At 39.2% G+C, this 23,287-nt stretch overlaps 2 protein-coding genes and 1 long non-coding RNA gene across 8 annotated transcripts; 1 reads left to right on the plus strand and 2 right to left on the minus strand.

Moving 5' to 3' along the window:
* Positions 7–2,949, plus strand: LOC109845530. Its single transcript, XR_002248402.1, has 3 exons — positions 7–151; positions 891–1,931; positions 2,913–2,949. It is a non-coding gene; the product is annotated as an uncharacterized LOC109845530 (long non-coding RNA).
* LOC109844465 (8-hydroxygeraniol dehydrogenase-like) lies at positions 4,242–7,728 on the minus strand. Its single transcript, XM_020413518.1, has 5 exons — positions 7,530–7,728; positions 5,940–6,053; positions 5,340–5,853; positions 4,764–4,917; positions 4,242–4,670 (listed from the first exon to the last, which is right to left on the minus strand). The coding sequence occupies exons 1-5, from the start codon at positions 7,646–7,648 to the stop codon at positions 4,459–4,461; spliced, it is 1,113 nt and encodes a 370-aa protein (XP_020269107.1). The 5' UTR covers positions 7,649–7,728; the 3' UTR covers positions 4,242–4,458.
* Positions 17,861–22,481, minus strand: LOC109844773 (haloacid dehalogenase-like hydrolase domain-containing protein 3). Of its 6 annotated transcripts, none has more exons than XM_020413897.1 (4): positions 22,323–22,481; positions 20,408–20,735; positions 19,159–19,365; positions 17,861–18,415 (listed from the first exon to the last, which is right to left on the minus strand). In XM_020413897.1, the coding sequence occupies exons 2-4, from the start codon at positions 20,663–20,665 to the stop codon at positions 18,104–18,106; spliced, it is 777 nt and encodes a 258-aa protein (XP_020269486.1). In that variant the 5' UTR covers positions 20,666–20,735; positions 22,323–22,481; the 3' UTR covers positions 17,861–18,103. The 6 variants fall into 6 exon arrangements, with proteins under 6 accessions (XP_020269486.1, XP_020269487.1, XP_020269485.1 ...); XM_020413898.1 differs by having other exon boundaries at positions 20,408–20,746; XM_020413896.1 differs by having other exon boundaries at positions 20,408–20,759.

Raw genomic sequence — 23,287 nt, forward strand, 5'->3', positions numbered from 1 at the left:
TCCGTCAGCCCCCGATGACCACCGCATCCTCTTGCCGGAACAATCAAATACCCAGGGGGCCGCAAACACCACCACGGGTCCAGTAGACCTGGAGGACGGAGCGCCGCGGAACAAAGCCTTCGACGTTGAGAATCGACCAGCTACGCGAAAGGTAGGTCTGTTCACCCTTACGACCCTTGTCCTGCTTTCTGTCAACGCTAGCTACATCCGTGTGCAACCCAAGTCATTCTAACGCCTAGATGCTAGTGTTGCGTCCGCGTTCCTGAAGAGCAACACACAGCAAAAAATTTTTTAAAAAAAAGACTGGTAAATCAGTTGGTATTAATTTGCCGAGTGAAAACTATAAACGGCAAAGGCAATTTATCACCTCCTTTATCAATGATCTGCCATTTTGTTCCAAACCCGACGGGGGATAGTTCTGAAACTAGCGTGATCATTACGTGGTAGATGTGTTTGTGGCGTTGAGGGAGAGAGATGTTTATATGACACGGGTCGGGGTAGAGAGATTTTGATTCAAACCCACGAACGAGCCTCTCAGACAGTAAATTCACTGTGTTCTCTCGAATCGATCGATCATGTTTTTTTCGATTCCCAAGTGCTAAAGCTCGAGATGACTTTGATCCTGTTTACCATGCTCCGTGTAAACGCAAGATGAGTGGCTCTATACACCTAGGCATCACATTGAAGATTTAAATCATTATTCATGACCGAAACATTTCAGAACCCACCCGTACTGAAATTTTCTAGCCCGTTGCGCTCTTTTCATTTTATGCATGCGGAAGAGAACTTAAAAGTCACTTTTGTGTTCTGTTTTGTAGGCAGACATTCTCGTTTAACCATGGCTGGCTAATTTGCTTCTCAATTTCCCTTGTTTGTCATCAATCATTCAGGGCAAGAAGATGGATGCTGTCGCAGATAAAACCCCGCTACTGGATCAGAAGGGCAATCGGGAGGACGAGCTAGAATACATGTCAAATTTTGCGTTCCTACTATCCATGCTGTCTTACGGAGTGCTGTATTTACTTGGTTCAGCAAAACTCGGAAGGAAGGGGAGCAATACACGCCTGGTAATGTGTTTACATGCTTGGACTGCAGTCATGATGTTGCTCTTGTTCGTCGGTTCCTACATCCGGTGGCCTGCTGCTGTTCTGAAGATCATGCGCCTCGTTATGGCGGGTGTAATATTCATATCTGCACTTGTTATTTTCATTTTGGCTCACTGTGCTCCGTAGTCGCCAGTTCGGAGGTGTGCAACTTCCGCTTGGTTTGTGCTCTCCGCAAGAAAACTACTGTGGTTTGGAATTCCTAATGTTCCGTAAACTCGTAAAATATTTAGAAAATATGAAATATGTACTGTAAACTCGTATGATAAAATATGAAGTGTTAGTATCAAATTTCTCTTTTATTGACTGCAGGATCTGCTTTACCTGTTTTGTTATTCTACCCTGTAAAAGCCCGATTCTCTGTGCTCCCTGCCTGTGCTCATGAGCTGCTTGGCTCCAAAAAGTTACGTTTGCTCTGAGATTATGATAAGTTTCACACCCATTGTGATCTACACTTTAAAAAGTCATGGACATAAAAATCAGATATGAACACAACTAGTCCTGAAAGTTTTGACGTTAAAGATGAAGCACATGATCGCATTGAGCCGGGGACTGCTGTTCATTGACCGGTGACATCAAGTTGAGGGATCTGCTGCGAGATATGAGGTGGAAGTCTAACCTCAACCATGCCGGTATGCAGCTCTTATTTTGGAGAGGATTGTTTTGAGTTTCGATTGTTCAAAGGACAGGGAGGGACACAATGAGGTTTAGTTTTTCAGAGAGCTTAGTCACCCACACTTCCATCATTAACAGCCATTATCGCGTAACGAACTTCAGGAGCTAACACCATCAGGCTGTTTGCTGGCATCGCCATGTTTTCCTGCCAAGGTATTCTCTGTTTTACGGTGGTCGTCGCTTCTCCATTTGTTACGCCAGCTTCTAAATCAGTAGTCATGTCATTCTCTTGATGTTTCTAAAGTTGAAACCCGGAGCATTTTAGTTTCTTCACAAAGTAATAAATTACATATATGAAATAAGATGCGTATGAAACTATCATTTTACCAGATGAGTGATCAACAGATAAGCTAGTGGCAAAAGTCATCCTACGAGTCAGATCAGATCAGGTGAATCTGATCAGTCGCATTTCTTCGCAGCTCATATGTTGAGCAGCTACTGACTATTTCGATAGCCCCTCATACCTCTCACAGTATCTTCTCAAACATTTGGGATGTTTATGATCTTTAATGTATATACATTTATGCTGTGATATGTTCTTGTGCCTTCATAGGCAAATATATACATTTATGCTAGGAGGAGAATTCAATTGATTTTCTACACGGAATATCTTTTGTATATGAGGTGTAACTAATGAGATGCTACTTCTACAAAACGGATCAATAACTTTTTGTCTGAAATTTGTATGTAGAAGGTTGTAGCTGAAGTAGCAATCACATGGGTTTTTTTTTTTTTCTTCAGCTGACGCCTTTCTAACAAATCAAATGATAGTAGAAAGAGTGAATTCTCATTTGAACTGTGTGTTGCTAGTAAATATCAATGAACCAGAAGCATATATACATTCTTTATAATCAAGCAAGTTTTATTTTTTCTTCTTTGTTCTCTCTTTTATTATTTCATAGAAATGACAATCTTTGTTCGAAAATGGGGGCGAAAACCCTTATACTTTCATTAGGCAGAGGGGTTGAGTACTTGAGCCCAAGGGTTAGCACTAGCCTTGGGTTTAGCACTAGGATCTAGATGATAAATAGATATATCATCAAGCAATCATAGGTGATCGAGTCAGAGGAGGAGGAGGAGGTATAAAACTTGTGCGGAGTGTTGACGGTATGCTCAATTTGTCTTTCTTGGCAGTAGTCCCCTATGAGCTATCCTCCCGAACTGAACCCGTAGAGATGGGAGCTCTCTGGAGAGCAGCGCAGTTGTTCAACTGTGTCAGCAAAGCCTGGCAGTGATCTCTGAGATTGTGATCAGAACAATTTATCGGGTGAATCCCTTTGCAGGTAAACAAACTTGACATGGAGATGAACTTGGACATGAGGACCTCCAACTTCTTTGGGGAGCAGGACCCCTCTTCTCCCAATCTTTCGATCTTGCGCCATATATCCAAAACTTTAACCAGTTCGACTCCCATATGTGGGAGTAGGGATTTCCCCTCTCAATATTATCTGGATCATTCAACAAATGTGAGATTGGATGCAGCAGCAAATACTGAGCCAATGAGATTATGGATTGCTTGAGTTTGATGATTGAACAAGAAGTCCCTGCAGTTTTGCAAAGCCTTCACCCTCAGCAGAGACCTCAAAGATCCTTCACGCTCAGTAACCATGACCCCATCCAAAGATATCGGGAGCTTGGCTGATCATACTCTCAGAGGATGCTGCCTTGCTTCGCCGACACCAGTAAACATCCGCACAGACCTCCAAAAGACAGCCGAATCTGCAGTTTCGGTTAGGGTGTTTCAGTTAGGGTGAAGGATAGAGCATCAATCGAGCAAAGTCTTTGATGCTGAGAATCTTCGCCGTGGCTACACTACACTGTGCAAAAGGTCCGTTCGTCTTTCTTCTGAGAATTGACTTCTATATATGCTTGCTTAATGACGTATCAAATCATTACGGTGTTTTAATATCTAGATGTTAGTGGCTTGCACTAGATTGGGAAGAGTAGGAAACACTCGATGAAGGGCTGACCGCTAGATGTTGCTCTTGTTTATCGGTTCCTGCATCCGGTGGCCGGCTGGTGCCCCCGAAGGCTATATCGTTTAGGTATATATAAAGTGCTACTTATCCTTTGTCTGATTAACAAAAAAAGATACATACACGCTTCAGAGTGCTTAAGATAAAGCTTCTACTGCCCATTTGGAATCTCATTTAGAATTTAATTTAGCTCCCCTCATAAACTCCTAAATCATAGTTCATTTCTTACTGAAAACACCACAGTTTCTATAAACTTCAACTCCTTTATATACATCTCCTGAGATTTTGAGTCAGTTTTTTGCAACTTACTGGCAACCTAGTGCGCTTACATGAGCCATTATTTGTTCTGTGATTACAAGACTAAATGCTCTGCAAAGATGTCGGGGGTCTACACCAATTATTTCTGTCGCAATCACAAGATTTCAATCCAGAATATGTCAAACCACAATATACCCTGTCAACAGATCATTCTTCCTAAAGCTTAACCTGACAGAATGCGCATCTCATCACATTGTATATTAAACAAACTCCAATACATATTACAAACTTTGACAATACTCCAACAGTAGTCTTTCTGCATTCATATTATAATAACCATCTCATTACGACGACTATATCGAGAAACTCCCCACCCCCCACCCCCCACCCCCCTCACAGAGAGTATGTAGAACAACCAACATCGAGCAATCCATGAAACTGACTCCTCAGATGCATAAACCATCAATCTTCGAATTGGCCACATCGATCACAAAGCGATACTTGACATCTCCTTTGGCTAGCCTCTCCATAGCCTTGTTCACGTCCTCCATCTGAATAAGCTCAATATCTGCAGTTATGTTGTGCTTGCCGGCAAAATCTATCATCTCTTGCGTATCCTTCAAGCCCCCCATTGCACTCCCAGCCAAAATTTTGCCACCTGATATATATATATAGCCAAATTCAAGGTTCTCATGGTCATTGAAATATATTTAGTGTAGTGTTCGTGTAGATTCTGTTACTTAGTACTTACCCAAGATCAGGGAAAAGGCGGGGAGCTCGAATGGCTTGTCGGGTAAACCCACAAGAATCATTTTACCGTGTGCTTTCAGCAGAAAGATCAATGGCATTATTGCGTGAACCGCTGATACAGTGTCGATTATACCATCCATGGTGCCCATCGCAGCCTGATACAGCATAACATTTTGAGGTGTAAACGATAGTTATTACATACAGGATCCAAGTAATATACTAACTTAGGAAAAGTAATCTTTTTTGTGTGACATTCAGGGTAACTACTCAAGTAATAAGACAAAGCCCTTATCCGAAGTGGATCTGAAGCTCAAAAATAACAGTGAAGCAAGCTTGGATGACGGCGACTCTTTATTGTTCAGCACGAAACAATCTGAAGATGAACTATATAGCACAGGTTCATTTCGATCATATTTCCTTCCCTTTTCTCCTTTATATTTTTAGATGCTCTCATTTTCTTTTTTTAATTCAAGCAATCACAGACCATTCCTAATTAACATTACAGAAAGAATGCAAAACCAAATAACAAAATCTTCTTACTCTTTCGTCGAGCTAATGTTTTTATTCCAACTTTTACCTGTATTTGCTGAGGATTACTACTGACAATAAACGAATCAGCTCCCAAGCTTTCAATAGCCTCCTTCTCCTTACTCTTCGTCGAGCTAATCACCGTCACCTTCATCCCAAAAGCTTTTGCAAACTTCACAGCAACATGACCGAGCCCACCAAGCCCAACAACCCCAATGTGCTTCCCGGGCTCATTAAGCCCGAACAGCTTCATCGGGGTATACACTGTGATTCCGGCACACAACAGAGGCGCGCCCTTATCCAATGGCAAGTTCTCAGGGATTTTGACGGCAAAGTGCTCGTTGACCACCAGCATGTTGGAATAGCCACCGTAAGTCATCGTGCCGTCTTTGTCAGCGGAGTTGTAAGTGAGTATCATCTGGGGGCAGTAGTTCTCTGAGTCTTGCTTGCAACTGTGGCAAGAGCGGCAAGAGTTAACCATGCACCCGACCCCCACCTTGTCTCCGACTTTGAACTTGTTGACATCTGTTCCTACTTCAGTGACGACGCCAACAATCTCGTGTCTGCGTAAAGTAAAAATATTCATGAGGAGGAAACAGATGCAGAACATTCACGGAGGAGGATCGAGTAATTGCTTAGTGAGACTTACCCTGGAACCAGTGGGTACCTAGCATTTCCCCACTCATTCTTGATGCTATGGAGGTCAGAGTGGCAAATACCACAGTACAGTATCTTTATCGTCACGTCTTCAGCTCCATTACTCCTACATTAATTCCAGAACAGCAAACTAACTAAAATGTCGAATGATTTCAGAGCAAGTAAAAGTGCAATTTTGATCCACAAATTGAATAACACTCGAACAGAACTCGCAGGGAGAGGAAAATAGTAGGTTTAAAAGACCATGTTTTCCGAGATATTCGAACCACATAATATTCATCGGTTGGTAAGATATCAACCCAGGAAATGCATCATCTCGTCGGTCGAGTTCAAACTGGAATTCATATTACTCAGGGTTTTAACGGGGTAACAACCACCCCCCAGATGTGAAGAAACTTGTAAAGCCTTTTCCACATATAAAGGTTTCCGTGCAGTGGATCGTGCACACTAGACAAGACAGCTGATGGTCTAAAGAGATGAACATGAAACACTTATCTTCAAAAAAAAAAAAAGAGGACCAACAAGAAAGTTAATTTTAGATATTTTCACTAGCCCCTTCGCATATCTTCTGTCAAAATAAAGACAACTAAATTCATAATACATATACCACTTCCAAAACTAAAAAATGACAACTCTTTCATTCCGATCCCTCTCTCCGACGGGATCTATAGCATGCATTACACAGAAACTCCTCCAAAAAAAAAACTTAATTAGACAGCGCTGCATAGTAAAATTAGTTGCGTGCAAGATTTCTTCAAAGACTAAAAATGCGAAGAAATTTTTAACTGGACGCATCTCATAATTAAACATGGATTATCTACAGATCTTTTGTGCAAAATCATCTTTTTTCTAAAATTATCACCCCTTCGCAGGAAATAAAGCTAGCTGTAGCAGCAGTGCTCCAAGTCATAATCCAGGAATGACGCTACAAGCACAACCCCAACCACACATTGGGGCATACCCCTTCTCTCAGCTACAGTCCACAGGGTCTACTTTAGATTTTTTTAAAAAAAAAATCTAAAGTGGACCCTGTGGACTGTAGCTGAGTGAGGGGGTGTGCCCCAAGGTCTGGTTGGGAGTGTGCCTGTAGTGTTTTCCTATATTTTGTAGGAAGAAAAAATGTTGGATGTTACAACCGTTGTTAGTCATTTACTTAATTGAAAAAAAACCAATATCATGTAATCAAGTTATTCGATTTCAAATCTATATTTTCAATAGGTCAAGATGATCTATGTCAAAATGATCAAGCTGATCTACATTTCACTTGATTTCCCACAGAAATACATGATTCTCTACAAAAAAGAAAAAGAAAAAGAAAAAGAAAAAGAACAGGCAAAATCTAACAACTTTTGCAACAAATCAAGTGCTGGATTTGGATTTAGAAATATACTTCCTACAATAAAAATGAATATATCTATCTATACGACGAATTTGAGATATATTCATGCAACATTTTGTGCGCGCAACAACATCTCTTGCACGTACAATTGCATCATACTTACCAACAGCCGCTTAAAATAATTTGGACTTAAAAGTAAAGAGAAAGGGAGCCATTTTGTAAGATGGAAAAAGAGTGAGGTACCTTCTTGAAAAAGAGAAGGGAGAGAGAATGCCTGATGAGTCTCTGGCAGCCCATCCAAACGCCTTCCGAGGATGCTCCTCCTCCGGCAACACCTTCTTCCCGTTCTCTTTTGTTGCCATCCCCCCCCAAAAAAAAAATTAAATTGCAAAAGAGTTCTCCTTCTTCTTGTTGTTTAGAGTGAGGGAAAGATTGTATATGCTAGCTTACTAGTTTGTGTGTGAATTGTATTTATAGAGAGGGAAAGGATGATGACTGTAAATAACTAGATGTTCTGGATTTTTATTAAAGAAAACGTGGCCACGTGGGGAGCATTATAATGGGCATTTTAAATATACATCCCCAAATTAATCGTATTTGCAAAGTTAACCACCAAATTTGCAAATTAACTAATTTTCCCTTCAATATAATCTCCGTGATGTTCCTAGTTTTTGTGTTTGATGTTTAGCTGAAATGTTTCACTTCCACTCTTCAAAGCTAACAATACAAATTTTCAAGCTACTTATTTTTCTTAGAGAAGACGACGGGTCGCATATAACCCCCGTAGTTTCAGTAGTAAGCATTCAACGAAAAATCTATAAAATAACAAAAGCATACCGAAGCAAAGAAGAAGAAGAAGAGGATACATATAAAAAGGACAATCACCGGGTAAACCAAACATCTGCATCAAAGGAGCAGACCAGATATCCACACCAATCTTAAAATCAGGAGTCCAAAATTAGTATACTCCAGAAATTTAATGCAGTACTAGACTTGAAGGATAAATAAACTAGCGAATAGCTAGATCCGGAGAATGAATTTGCAAATATGGTAATGTTGGGGTTAAATAGTCAAAACTTTTATAATAATTGGATGAACCATTTATTTATTTCCTGTTCAAGGGTTGGAATTGGTTGAGGGAGGTGGGGTTTTAAATGCGCAGTAAATTCAGTCGAGCAGCACAGCTGCGTCCAACATCACATTATATGCCGTGGGACCCGCAAGATGTAAATGGTGGAATTCAATTTTTTTTTCTTTCTGGGATTAAATTTTAGTTGTACCTAGATTCCTTTAATGTTTGTACTCATATAAATTTACATGGTGATGCGATACGCTGATCCTCAATAAATTTACACCTACTTTATTACTTTAGATTCTTTTAGGGTCCGTTTGGACGTAATTTTTGAAGGGTAAAAACCTACAAAAATTCAAAAAAATTTAAAATTTTTGTAGTCTTTCTTGCAAAATCGCCCCAAATTGAGGCGATTTTTAGGGCGATTTTGCAAAAAAGCCTGCCAAAGTTCTGACTTTTTCAGAGCATCTCCAACAGCTTCTCCAAAATTTTCTCCAAAATGGGAAAGCAAAAATCATATTCTCCAACTAATTTTTACACCAACTCCAATAGCTTCCCCATTTTGAAGAATTCATTTTTTTCTCCAAAATTTTGGAGAATGCTGCAGATTTGGGGAAGCTTCCCCATTTTTTCTCCTCCATCCCTATTTTGGGGAATGAGATGGGGAATCTGTTGGACCAAAAAACTAACTAAATTCTTCAAAAATGAGAAATGGAGAAGTTGTTGGAGATGCTCTCAGAACTTTGATAGGCTTTTCCCTTTCAAATAATGCAAACAAACAGGCCCTTAGTTTGTCACTATAATATTGTAAGGCAACTAGTAGTAGTCTGAACTCTGAAGTAGAAACATAAAATACAAGAAATAGATACAAAGAAATGTCGGCAGTGGATGATGCTTCGTTGGGCTTCGACACCGCAGGAAGCAAACATGGGAGTCGACCAAGAAGATTTTTGAATCCACAAGTAAATACAATCTCGAATCCGCGAAGATCGATAAAAGAGAAGATTTTATTGATGAAAAATGATAAATCTAGAATTACACTATTATGCTTAAATTGAACACAGAACGACTTTTAATTATGACAAAATTTTGTAATAAGAAAACTTTTCCGAACTAACTCATGTTAGAAAAATGTTTAGAGAAAAACTTGAGTTTCCTTTTGGTTGCTTTTAGTTTATTTGATTTACTATTAGTCATTATTATTTTTTAATTTGGTATTTTTAGTGTCATGAAGATTTTTGTTTTATTGTGTGTTTATTGACGAAATTTGTAATGGTCAGCATAAATCCTATCATTAAATATAGGGGCTCTCTCCATCTATATAATCATGTTCTTAGTACGTTGTTGATATACAATGAAAAAAAATTGAGCATAAAAAACTCTCTTTTATCTCTTCCATATTTTCTCTTTGTTTTATCTTTATGCTTTTGTGCAGTGCACCCAATGAACAAGAGGCTTGAGATTCATAGTAAACTCAGGTGTCGGCTAGCCTCGGGAGGCTATTACCATTAGTTCCCGATTGCGTTGATACATCTCCACGAATGCGGTAACTGTCGTTTTAAGACAGTGACATCACGATTATCCCCTTCCAGACCTCCAACTTCCTTCTCCAATTTAGTTTTTATATTTGATTATTATAATTTTTAGTTATTTTGATTAAACTATCCAATAATATAGAACAACAACTGCCGACTTGACAAAGACATATCAACGCAACCGTGAACTAGCGATAAAAGACCCCTGAGGTTAGCCGACCCTTGAGGTTACTTGCGAATCTTAAGCCTCTTGCTCAATGGATGTGTTGCCCGAGAACCATAAAATAGAGTATGAAAAAATATACAATAGGAAGAAGTATAAAGCTTTTCATTTCCATTCTTTTTTCATTGTTCTGCAGCCATAAATCTCCTAGCCAGGGCCGGGCAAAACCCAAGCCCGGACCCGGGCCCGGGTGGTCCGGGCCGGGCCCGGGTGGTCCGGGCCGGGCCCGGGCCTGAGCGGGCCGGACACCGGGCCGGCCCGGTTTGATTTTTTTTTAGAATTTTTTTTTTAAATTTTAACAAAACCATAAACCATAAATTATTATAAAAAATATCATAAATTTAATTAATAGCTTGAAATGAAATGACATAAATTACAAGTACAAAAAATGATAAAAATAACTTCTTTATTAATAATCGGTAAATCCTTTACAAATCCTTTACAAGTATAAATTTATTTCGAAAGTCGTCGCATCACAATAGATGAGTACATCCCAACTAGGTTGGCACCTACTCACCCATATCACTATCATTTGCAACTTTTTTCGAAATAATTTAATTCAAATTTAAAGCTAAGAAAACAAAATTACAATTTTATGAATATTATCTAATCATTATATCTATCTGCTAGTCCTAACTCTTCAAATTTATCTTCAATCATAGCAATCCGTTCGATGCCTTGTGTTCGCTTCTCGTATCTCCACCAATCCTGTAAGCACATCACCGCTTGTACAGTATACGGATCTAAGCATGTCCTGTGGTCGTCGATCAAACGTCCTGCTGTGCTGAAAGCGGATTCCGAGGCTACAGTCGAAACCTGCACTGATAGTAAGTCACGAACCATGGTGGAAAGTATAGGATATGAAACTGATCCATATACTTTCCACCATTGCAAAATATCTAAAGCATTTCCTTGACATCTAACTAAAGAAGCAGAAAAATATTCATCTATTTCAGAAACATCTAATCCTGATGAAGTTCCAGATCCACCAGTTAGTTCAGCTACCATTGCATACCTATCAAAACTTACACTTTTACCTCGACCTGTGCTCGAAGCTGAAGGTGCCGAAGCTGAAGACTGTTGTGTAGCTACACCATATCTAGCTGCATACTCATCATATAAGGTTTGAAAATAATTTCTAATAGCTAAATAATGAGTAGTAGCAGTAAGGGTGGATCCATCATCTAAGTCTATAATCTGTCCACCATACAATGATTGTAACAAACTTCGAAGGCCAATTTCCTTCAAGCATGGATCAATAAGAACACCAATACCAAAAATATGAGGAATAGGCCTAAAATACTTATTAAATTTACTCTCCATTTCAAAAATTATACTTCCAAAAATATCATCCATACGATATTTTGTAAAAAAATTTTGAATATTTAAAATTTGTAAAGCAGCTAAAGTAATAGTTGGATAATAACAACCAGATAATAACATAGTAGCATCATAAAAAACTTGTACAAGAAATACAAACGAAGGCACAGGTCCCCGATCACAGTAACAAGAATATAATAAACAACTCAGAACCAAAAGATACATATCACAACTGAAATGATCATCCAGACATAATATTCGGGCCAAACATGCCCTTATACAACTATCTGAATGAAATACTGGAGAATATAAAATACAATGATCAGACAGAAAAGGAAATGCTACGAAAATAAACTGAAAGGAATAACTGAGCTTCAACTCTTCTCTCCTAGCTGAACCTGTTCTTCTCCTAATTCTGACGTACACCAGAGAAAACAGGTGTACGTCAGGTGCATGACGCACGGCAAGACCCGACCCCACAAAGAAAATAGAACGAACGGAAATCCAATGCGAAAAACGATACGATAACAGAAACAACAAAAGAACGTGCAACTGAAATCCACAAATCAACATGAAAACACTACTAAATCATGATAACAAAAGCATCCAAAATCAATCAGGTAACGAGATCATGTAGCTAGCGATCAGTCTAATCATCCAAGTAACAGGGGCATACAATAGATGGAATTAATACTTAAAAATCTACAACAAGAGACGTAGTACGTCGAGCGAAATAATCCAAACAAGGAAACCCTCATGTATATACCATATGTCTCGAATTGTAAATAATTAAATATTAATCCCGATCTATGTATGAAAGGAAACACAACTAGCTTATATCTCACAAGAACTCATACTTAACCAAGAACGAGTCATGTAACTAGCCATCCTATCACAACTCACTGGTCACTATCTCACACAGAGTCAAAGTTCACATTATCGGATATCTGGATAACAACTACATCTCACTAGTACCTCAGACCCGCCCCAGTGCGAAACGATTCACTGGTGCGTGCCTGGAAATAATCAATAATCACAATATCACCGCTAACAATCACAATATCACATCACCTCAGACCCACCCCAGTGCGAAACGATTCACTGGTGCGAGCCTGGAAATAAACAATAAACACATCCGATCACTGCTCCTCAGAGCCACCCCAGTGCGAAACGATTCACTGGTGCGAGCCTGGAAATAAACAACAACATATCCGATAGCATGAACCAAGACTTTCCCATCCCAAGTCCAAGTCAACAACTCATATCTCACGGGTCACTATGGTCAAGCAATACTCGCGATTTTAAACTATAACAACGTATAAATGCAATGAATACTATGTAACAGTGTCATGAATCATGAATAGGAAACATGAATAACTACTAATAACAGTGCAAGATGGAACTACAACTATCAGCATAAAATCTCGCAATTTCCAATCGTCATGATCATAAATTGATTAATTCCAAAAATAATCTTTTCCAAAATAGACTCCTTTAAAATCCCTTTTCCAAAAATTTACATTATAATTATTTAACATTATAATTATTCAAAACTAACCCATTTTCCAAAATAAATTCTTCTAACTTATTTATTATTATAATAATTCAAATTAAACCATTTTTTTAAAATAAACTCTTTTAAAAATTATTTCTCATAATGATAATTCTAATTAATCTAGAAAATATTAATTCATCATTTGAAATCATTTAATATCATCACCAACAAAAACTAATCATATTACAACACAAATAATTCACAACAGATCCAGAAATTGAATTGACGAGTCAAAAGGAGCGGGATCTTGCCTACGAGGCCAATGGGGCCTGATGACGAGCAGCGGGGCTGATGTGGACGCGGCGTGTGGCGATTGAGGCGACGTTGACAGCGGTTTGGATCTGGTTCAGGCACGGATGTTCAGTGTGGTCGTCGACGTCAAGTCGAAGGGGTTGATGTTTGCGAGCGGCTAAGGGCCGCTGTGGTGGCCGAAGGCGCTGCGGCGGTGGTGCTGCACGTGGCAGCCTGCTGGCCGTTGGCGACGAGCAACGGAAGCGCGTGAGGGGAGGAGGTTCGGCACGTTGCTGGAGCTCGGAGCGGCTGGCTGGTCGTCGGGAGCAAGTGGCTCAGCGGGCAAAGCTTGGTGGCGGCTTGCAAGCGTGGTGAGGGGCGGCGCGGGTCAAAAGGGAAGGAGGCGGTGGTCGGAGGGTTTCAGAGGGGAGGCGACGGTGGAAGAGGCAGGCGTGGAGGTGGTTCAGAGGGCTGAGGCGGCCGCTGTTGCGTGGCGGAGGTCGAGCGGCGAGGGGGGTCACGGGCGAGGGCAAAGGCAGGATCTGAGGCGGGTGAGCTGGGGTGCGATGGACGCTCGTGGGCTCAGGAGGGGCTGGCGGAACCGCGCTGAAAGCGGTTGAAGGCGGCTGACGGCGGCGCTGGGCGGAGGAGCAGCGGATGGGGCGCGGCTTGGAGAGTAGCTCGAGATCGAGCTCGGCTGTGGGCGTTATCGTCGGAGGACGGCGGTCAGCTGGGTTCGTCGGATTTGAGTTTGAACGGAGAGGAGGAAGAGGGAGAAGGGGATGAGCTGGTTGATTTGATTTGAAGAGAGAGAGAGAGTGTGAAGTGAATGGGAGAGAGAGATGAGATTATTTTAAAGAGAGAGAAAATAGCTCGTGAGTGAGAGAGAGAGAGAGCACGAGGGATTAAAAAAAGAAGGGGGAAACACGAGGAGGGAACTGCGGGAAATGAGGAGGAAATTAAGGAGTGGGTAAGGGAGAGAGAGAGAGATATAGAGTGATATACCAGTGAGCGGGAAAACGCAGGGAAAATACCCGTATAAAAAATACAAGAAAAATTATTCAAATAACTATTAAAAATTTATAGTCAAAATAATAATAACAATAATGAATAATTAACTATTAATTTAAAAAGTTTTACCGAACAGCTAAATTTATAATTAGCAAAACCGTTAAAATATTATAATATCGTATTTTTAAATCGTAGAAAATTAGGAAAAATACAAATACTCTTTTAGAAAAATAATATTTAATATTTAAATACCAGAAAAATTTATTCAAATCAAAATCGAAAATCACGGTCCTCACAATAATTGTCCATTCCTCTTCAGTTATTCCATAAGCACTACCAGAGCTAGAACTAGAAGCATAAAAATTTATAAAATCATTTATAATTTCTTTATATTCTATTGCTACAGATAACATTGCATAGGTGGAATTCCACCTATGGTCAACATCTTTTGGAATTAGTCTACGCTTATAATTTTTTCTTTTACAACATTGTTTCCATCTTTTAATTCTCATTTCAGAAGCATTATGCATATTAGTAACTGTTCTAACTTTTTCTATCATGGGTTTAATTTCAGAAAATGCACTTTGAACAATTAAATTTAAAATATGACAGATACATCTAACATGAAAAAGCTCACCATGACATGGCAATGACAAAGTTATTTTCAGAAAATCAACAGCTACATTATTATTACTTGCATTATCTAGTGAAATAGTAAATATTCTTTGATCAATTTCTAGTTGTCCAAGTTCTTCAACAATTAAATTTGCAACATTAATACCAGTGTGTGACTCTTCAATTGCAATAAAAGAAACAACTCTTTTAAACATTTTCCAACTTTCATCAATCCAGTGTGCTGTTATACATAAATAACCAGTTTGCACTCTAGATGACCAAATATCAGAAGTTAAAGAAAATTTGCAGTTTAAATTTTTAAAATAAGAAATTATTTTTCCCTGTTCCTCAACATAATATTTTAAAATATCACGTTGACAGGTTTGACGAGAAAATTTTGTAAATGCAGGATAAAAACCATCTCTAAACATATCTTCAAATTCATCATCTTCTACTAATTTAAAAGGAAGGTTTTTAAGAACAATAAACCTGATTACGCATTTCCGGGCTCGGGCAGCGTCATAATTCCAACTGCCGAGGGTACCTGAAGAGGATGATTGGGAAAGCATAGACTGCCGGATATCACCTTGTAGATTTTGGCCTTTGTTGTGTTTTTCAATATGCCGTTTGAGATGGTTGGTGCCGCTCTTATGATGAGCTTTGAATATCTGGCCGCACAACGCACATTTCGCATTCTGAGAGATGATCCTACCGTGTTCATCCTTGGTGACGTCTATCTTCTCAAAAAAATTCCATACATCAGACCTCGGCCTTTTTGGAGCTCTTGGTGCCGTAGATTCGTCGCCACCAGATTCAGGATTAACACCGGTAGGATGAGGAGTTGTTGTAGGAGGACTCATCTCTGGATCGGTAGGAGTTGCATGTTGCTCTTCATAATCAGACCCAGAAGCCATTTGTTGGAAGTATTAGAAAATACAAAAGATTATAGGATAGTATATTATTGTATAAGAGAGTAGTAGAGAGAGAAATAGATGAGTTTTGTTGTGAGAAAATGAATTGAAACCCCCCCTCTATTTATAGAAGCAGCCCCCTAGGTAAATGACCAAAAAACCCTCGAAAAATAGCCGTTTTTGACCGTTTTAAGGGGCAAAACGGTCAAAAGGCCAAATCTGGCCGTTAGGCCAGATTTGGCCCGGGCCGGGCCGGGCCAGCCCGGCCCGGCCCAACCCCTAGGTGTAGAGGGCCAAACATTGAAAACACAAACGTTATACCAATAAATAGGTTTAAGTGCATGATGATGAATTTTCAATAATCATAATTCATAAATTATTCTTTATTGTATTAACTTATGGTTTAATACAAACGATTAGTATGAGGGAATAAACTATAAGAATAAGAACCAAGTAAAATAAAATCTACTAAAAAGGAACTCAATCTTTTAAAGCAATTTTTCTAACAACTTAAACTCCCGAAAATTAAGGAGCCAAATTGGCCAAATTTGAATTAAAACTGACATTGTTTCTTAGGGGGTGTTTGGTTCAATTTCTACAAATTATAGGAAATGTTTTCCGTCTAAAATATGATTTTTTTGTATATCTTAAGAAAAACTATAGGAATTTGACAGACCTCCCCAACTTTTTTTTCGTAGGAGAATTTTTGTGTTTCCCCCCCTGACTGAATCCTAGTAGGGGTCGTATTTAGAGTTCGTATGCATCAGAGTACATGTTAATTGCAGGGATTTGACATTAGCTCGAAACCTGACCCTATTAGGATTCAGAAAACCCAACCAAAACCAAAATTCTCCCGTAGATTAATTCGTTTCACAGTCGACTTATAAATAAACGATTACCCTTCTCTTCCTCAAACGCTTCATCAACATCTCCTCGTAGCACTTCGCTTCTATTCGCATCTCTTTGTCGTCCTTCTTCCAACTCGACGGCGATCACCGTCATGGCTTCCGAAGAGAGTCCTCCGCTTTGCGCCATCGGTTGCGGGTTCTTCGGCAATCCTGCAACAAGCAATCTGTGCTCGAAGTGCTACAGAGACTTCGTTCTCGGGCAGACGCTGAAACCTCTGGCCGCCGCCGCGTCTCAGCCCGAGAGACACGACACCGGTATCCAAGCTGCGGTTTGCGGTCGTGGGTAGCGATATCCGTTGTAGGTGAGGGTCGACGGACTGCACGGCCCATATCGGTGACGTGAAGACGGAACGTCGGATCTGATGTGAGGTAGAACGCCCGCGGGACTACGTGTTCTATGGAGGAGGCGGGAGCCAAAAGCCCAAACGCGGGGCCGGCAGAGGAAAACAATTTGTAACGAAGAACGGGGCGTATCTCGCAAACCGTACGTCATCGGAGTTGGACGAAGTACACATGTAAATCGTGCGTTTTTTCGAACGGAGTCAACCAAACTCACTGTTGTTCGGTTTGCCACCGTCTGTTTTGCGAAATCCCCCCCGGATTGAGAGATATCTATGAGTTTTTCTTAGTTTTTTACTATTTTAGGAAATGTTTTACGAGTGTGTTTTGATTAGGAAATAAATCCGGTTTTATTTTAAATTAAACCGATTTGCTTCGCTATCCTAGGTAGTCTTCTGAGGAGAGTTTTGTTATTTTTGTTTTTAGTGAAGTTCGGGTCCTAGTATGAGTCTTATTTATTTTCTATTTAAACAGATGATTGTAAACGCTAGAGGCATAACTTTTCGTTAATAAAATTTCGCTTTTAATATTTTTTTATCGTGGATTCGGAGATCGTTCTTTGTAGATTCAAATAGCACATCCTTAGTAAATTCCGAAGTGAAACATTCCGAAGTTTTTCACTTCCACGGTGCGATAGATGCGATAGATTACAAGTCGATGGGAAATGATTTGCTTGCAAAGGTCAATCCTGTTGTTAAGGCTGATATGTCGGAGAGAGTTCAATTAGGTTTTTGGCGCGATACACAATTTTTTCTCTTGTTTTTTTCTTTTTTCTTTTTTCATGTAGTGCATCAGGATAATTATGTGGGATTTCAGAAAAAGAAGGCATCTGTCAAGTTTCATAGCCTTGAGAATTCATAAAAGGATTAAAAAATTTTAGCAGGTTGGAAAGGCAAATTTTGCAATTTTTGTCTGTTTTTCCCCCTTACAAGTTCTGCCTGATTAGAAACAGAACATTACTCATACAAAGCTCAGTAGTTACATAAAACATGGAAAAAGACTGAACATGCATCATTGACATGAGTCACTCCTCGGTCTCATGTCCTCAAGGGGCACAATAACTCGGTAAAAAAAACTGTGCTTACATTATCCAGTCCCTAAACTTGTTCAGCTGCAGGAACCTCTTCTTGCTTGACAATCCAATCCTTAGCAGCAGCAAGATCAGGCAAAACTGGAGCTCCAGAATTTCTCCAGCTCTCTGCATCCGGAGTCTTAAACCGATCCAGCAAGAGTGCGTGCATTCCGATGCTTCGAGCTGGGAGATAATCTTTTCTCATACTGTCTCCAATGTGCAGTGATTCTTCTGGTGCTATGTTTCCTGCCATTTCTAATGCAATTTTATATATTTTTGGATCTGGTTTTTCGATACCTATGATGCCTGAGAACACGCCAAAGTCCCACTCGGATCCCTGAAATTATAGCAAATTGGCTTTATATATGATCAATCGGTTGGAATTATGTTTTGATAAGATGTTCATATTTGATCAGATATTGCACTTCTAGTTAGCAAACAGGATGTAAGCTGTTAACCTTGCTATGTAAATTGGAGGTTTAACTTTAAAATTAAAAATTAAAAAAAGTTCACAGGACCAGATTTTGCACCTTCAGAAATTTTTTGTTTAATATTTACCTGCACACCTGAAAGTAAAATAGAAAGCCCTTTGTAATGTATGTATGTTTTAGACAGCAATTCAGTGCTTCAGTTCTTACGTACTGAATGTTTCCTTACATAGAGTTTAGATGTATGGTACAAATCCGAAAGCAGTGATAGTCATCTTAAAAGGTTATAACTTTCCAAAGAGGTACCTAGATACTGAATTCAATTTTAAGGTCATTCTGGGTCCAAACATCTAAAAGCCAAAGGGAAATTAGAAATATTTGAAGTGTAAGTTCCTAAGCTTAGTTGATTTTATATCAGTACTACATAAGAAGATTAGCCATTTTCAGAGCAATTAAAATATATTCCATGATTTTTATGCACACACTCGAAGAATTAATTCTCCAAGAGAGTACTAATAATGATTGTATAGTAGGAAGATAATATACCACCAGACAGTCAATTTGAGTGACATACGGAAATAGAGAATTCAGCCTAAAGCTTAGTAAAACAGTGCAGGAGTCAAGTACAGCATAAACTGGCCCATTAACTCACCTTATTCAATCCCAAGGCAGGAAGAATAACATCTTGGTACCGATACTCTGCATTGCTGACAATTCCAACAATGAGACCCTTTTCACGAGCCCATCTCAAAAATGGCTGTGAATCAGGAAACACAGAATAGGGAGCAGCGGAACCAAAAGATGAGTAAATGCGTCTGAATACCTTCTCAAATGTTTCATCATCATAATTGTAACCTGCCTGAATCAATTTAATAATGAAATCAAAGAGTAGGAATATTATATGTAAGAAACTACAAATCAACTAATTCATATAATGGTATATGGAACAAAGTTTATAGTGAAATGCCCTAAGAAGAAACCGAAATCTAGGACCGAGAGACTAATCATTTAGTGAGTGGAGTTCTATAAGAGATTTGAAAATTACGTATTGATGAGTTGAAGTAAATTTATTGCCTAATATTGTTAGGTCACCAAACTGTAATACATTAAATTCGCCTCCTGTAAGTTGCAAATGAAGACCAGGTTATGATGGTATATAGTAGGAAACAATGGAATACAGATCCATGGTTTCTTCCTTTTTTTTTCCCTGCATCCAGGTTTTCCACACACTTAATTTTTTCTTGATGAACAAGTATATCCTTAACAGAATGCAATATGTACATCCTATAATTCTATTTAAAGTTGATTTACTATTATTGTAAGAGGTACCTCCTGCAATATATACCTCTTACAATTCTTGAGTAAATGCATTTGATTTACTGTTGTTGGCTTATAAAGTGTCAGTTACGTGCATAGCTAAAACGTGTCATATTTGTTTTGCACTTTAATATACATGCATGCTCTCGTGTATAAAGGCACACATACACTTAAAATAAAAAATAAAAAATCATTTATAACCTTGTCCATACATAACGCGAGATGTTGTTTTAGGCTAACTGAAGATATTAATGCACTATCGTCGCACAACAATTAACATAAATGGGTTATCTACTTAGTTTTTTAAATACCCTAGAAGAAGATCCAAAGCTTTATCTTTCAGGTCCTTCATAATGTTCCCATGATGATGTACTTATGGAGATAATCTCATTTATCATGAATATACTGATTATATCATTTGATGACTTACTTAAGATGCATAGAGGATACGATAACCAAATGCTATATAGGCTCAGTGGGTGTCTTTGACCAAATTATGTGCAGTAAACCATAGAATCCAAGGGCATGCGAATTTTCTTTAACCAAATTACTTCAGATTATTAAGCCAAGACTTATATGCTTACCTTAATAAAAGAATCCTTGACGCAGCTTCTCCACCAATCAATATTAGGAATCTTTGCTGCATGTCCAAAACAAGGGTAGCGCTTTGCCATGTTGGTGTATGCATCTTTGAATGCCTCGTGCATTCGTTTATAGTCAGGGCAAGGCAACCCCACTGACTTAGCTGCCATGCAGTAGTAATCTCCAAGCTCTCCTTTATAGGCTATCAGAGTTCCCGTCACATCGACAGTGATACATTTTAACTTTGACAAGAGAGACATTCTGGTAATTTTGTAGATTATATATAACTGCTTCTTCAAATTCAATTCGAGATGTGTCGATGGTGCAAATCTGTCATGTCACTAGGAGAAATTTCTTTTTAGCATGCATAAAAAATGAACAAATATGTTATTGAAGCAACAAAGTTGCAGATACAATCTTAAAGAAAAGACTACGAGAGAACTTTTAGCTTCCTTAATGATCAACGACTACTAGATCAGATAATGGGAAATAAAATCAAGAGGATCAAGAAGGAGATGTTTCATAAATGATAAGGGCGGGAGATAAGGAATCCCTGCCTACCTGCCTCCTCTATCTCTTTTTATGGTTAATGTGATGCTGAAACAAAGAAGATTTTACCATTTATTAGTCTATGTTGGATTACAATTTCTTCGGGTCATTCTGTTTTCTACTCTATCTATTAGCTTATATGATTTAAGCAAATTTATGGGATTCCAAATCTCAGACAAAACAAGGAAATGAACACTCTTAAATGTTTTTATTGGGTAACATGAGATGAGTGATGGTTGCTTTTAAGGATTTTTCAGTTTTGGTCTCCTTTTCATACACAAGTCAATCTTTTTATATCATCATCCTTATGTATGTAAATCTGACCATTGAATGGGGATTCATTCGTCAGAAACAAAGTGGTGTTTGCTTAAGTTTCATTTGGTCTGTCCGAATGACGTAGAGAAGGCAAAAAAACACAGAAGAACTCCATAAAGAAAACACTTAAAAGAAACCCCTTAATATGTAGACTTATCAAAATAGGCATGGTTGTCCTGTTTAAAGAAGAGAACAAATCGACTCCTCGACCGGAAGGAACTCCTTTGTTCATTAATAGAAAGAAAACAAACAATTTAAGGGATCATGGATAAATGATTAAAAATCATTAGGATTACACAATATGGCATTTGCAACAGGAAGTATGTGGATTAAAATATCAGGGACTATTATTAGCGAAGACAATTTTTAAACATGCCATATTTCCATCTAATGCCATCAATCTCGAACTATTCAACAAACGATCAGGTATGGCTCAATGACATTAGAGTTAGAAAGCCATGAAAATTTGTCAAGCCCACTAACCAGACAGTTAGTATATCAAGTTCTATGCTTTCTGCAACCTAAAATTTTTTAAGCTTCAGAACTATTTTTTCAGTATCAGAATATTTAAATTTATATACCGGGGGAAAAATGAATCATTTTTAATTTCAGAACTACTTTACCAACATCCAATCAAAAAAAAAAAAGATTTTTTTTCCAACAATTTTTTTTAAAGCTCCCACCTATCCAAAATAAGCTCATCTGCTGCCAATTTATTGGTTCAATCAAATCCTAATCTAATCAACACCCAGTCACTGACCATGGGTAATGGATCAAAACATGCTGGATCTCCATCAAAAATATGCATCAAAAACATCAAATTTGGATCTAAAAAAAACCCATATGGCCCATCAAAACCCCAAACCGAATCACATACCCAGTGAAAATAAAACAAAACCCAGATGAAATCTGATCAGTACCTTGTAATCTAGCCCAATTAGAGAGAACCCAGAAGAAAAAAAATTCCTCCTTTTTTCTACGGTTGCATTGGAGTGAGGGGAAGCTAATAGAAGGGTGAGAGACTTGAAGGAGAAGAGGAGAGCATTAAGTAACCTGCAGCAGAAGTAAGGATCTTTGAGCTCGAGCTCATGGTTTTCGTGCAAATTTCTCTTTTTTCCACAAGAGTGAATAAACGTGGCGAGGATAAATCCGACGGCAACAAGCACCTGGTTTTGGCTAAAGTCGCATCGGTTTCGGGACGTCGACCAACCGAAACCCGAAACAAGTAATTCTTTACTGCTCCGCAATTTGTGAATGGTTTTTTTTTTTTCAAAATAAACCTGTTTTACTAAATATTTAGCAAAACAGACGGTTTTACTAAATATATAGTAAAATAGACCTTTTTTAACAGATTAAAAAGATATCGATTTTAAAAAACAGACCATTCGAAACATACGATACTACTAATCTCGTGTAAGATTAAATCATACGGGAGTACTAGTCTCGTATAATTTAATGGGGATTAAACCATGCTGGACTACTACTCCCGTATAATCCCCTGCTCATAGTCGCGTACAAGCCCCCTCCATCTCCTGCTCCCTCTCCGCCCCCTCCTACAAATCCCTTCCCCCTCCTCCATCTTCCTGCCCTCCCTCTCCCCCCCTCTTCCATCTCCCTCCGCCCCTCCGACATCAACAGCCCCAAATCCCCTCCCCCTCCTTCCTCTCCCTCACTTCTCCACATGAGCTCCTCTTTCAGCAGCTCCCCCCACACAACACCCACGTGAGCTCCTCTTTCAGCAGCTCCCCACACACGTGAGCAGTGTTGAGGGTTACAATTTGCTTGAAAGTGCAGAGGTCCGTGGCTTCGACGATGAGGGCGTCGATTTTTGAAGAGGAAGAGAGTGGGGAAGCCATGGGAGCTGGGAGTAAAGAGGAGGAGGAGGAGGATGAAGTTTTGTGTGTGTGGGGAGCTGATGAAAGAGGAGCTCATGGGTGAAGCAGGATGCGGAGGTGAAGCGGGGGATGGAGGGGTGGGGGGAGCTCTGGAGAATGAGGGAGAGGAAGGAGGGGGAGGGG

This window comes from Asparagus officinalis, chromosome 6, assembly GCF_001876935.1.
Source record: "Asparagus officinalis chromosome 6, Aspof.V1, whole genome shotgun sequence".
Taxonomy (NCBI): Eukaryota; Viridiplantae; Streptophyta; class Magnoliopsida; order Asparagales; family Asparagaceae; genus Asparagus; species Asparagus officinalis.

Coding starts and splice junctions, on each gene's coding strand:
- LOC109844465 (XM_020413518.1), bottom strand. CDS start 7,648: ATGGCAACAAAAGAGAACGGGAAGAAGGTGTTGCCGGAGGAGGAGCAT. Junction 4,918..5,339: donor GTAATCCTCAGCAAATACAG/GTAAAAGTTGGA, acceptor ATGCTGTATCAG/GCTGCGATGGGCACCATGGA. Junction 4,671..4,763: donor CGCCTTTTCCCTGATCTTGG/GTAAGTACTAAG, acceptor TATATATATCAG/GTGGCAAAATTTTGGCTGGG.
- LOC109844773 (XM_020413897.1), bottom strand. CDS start 20,665: ATGTCTCTCTTGTCAAAGTTAAAATGTATCACTGTCGATGTGACGGGA. Junction 19,366..20,407: donor TCAAGGATTCTTTTATTAAG/GTAAGCATATAA, acceptor AAATTGATTCAG/GCAGGTTACAATTATGATGA. Junction 18,416..19,158: donor CTGCCTTGGGATTGAATAAG/GTGAGTTAATGG, acceptor CTATAATTTCAG/GGATCCGAGTGGGACTTTGG.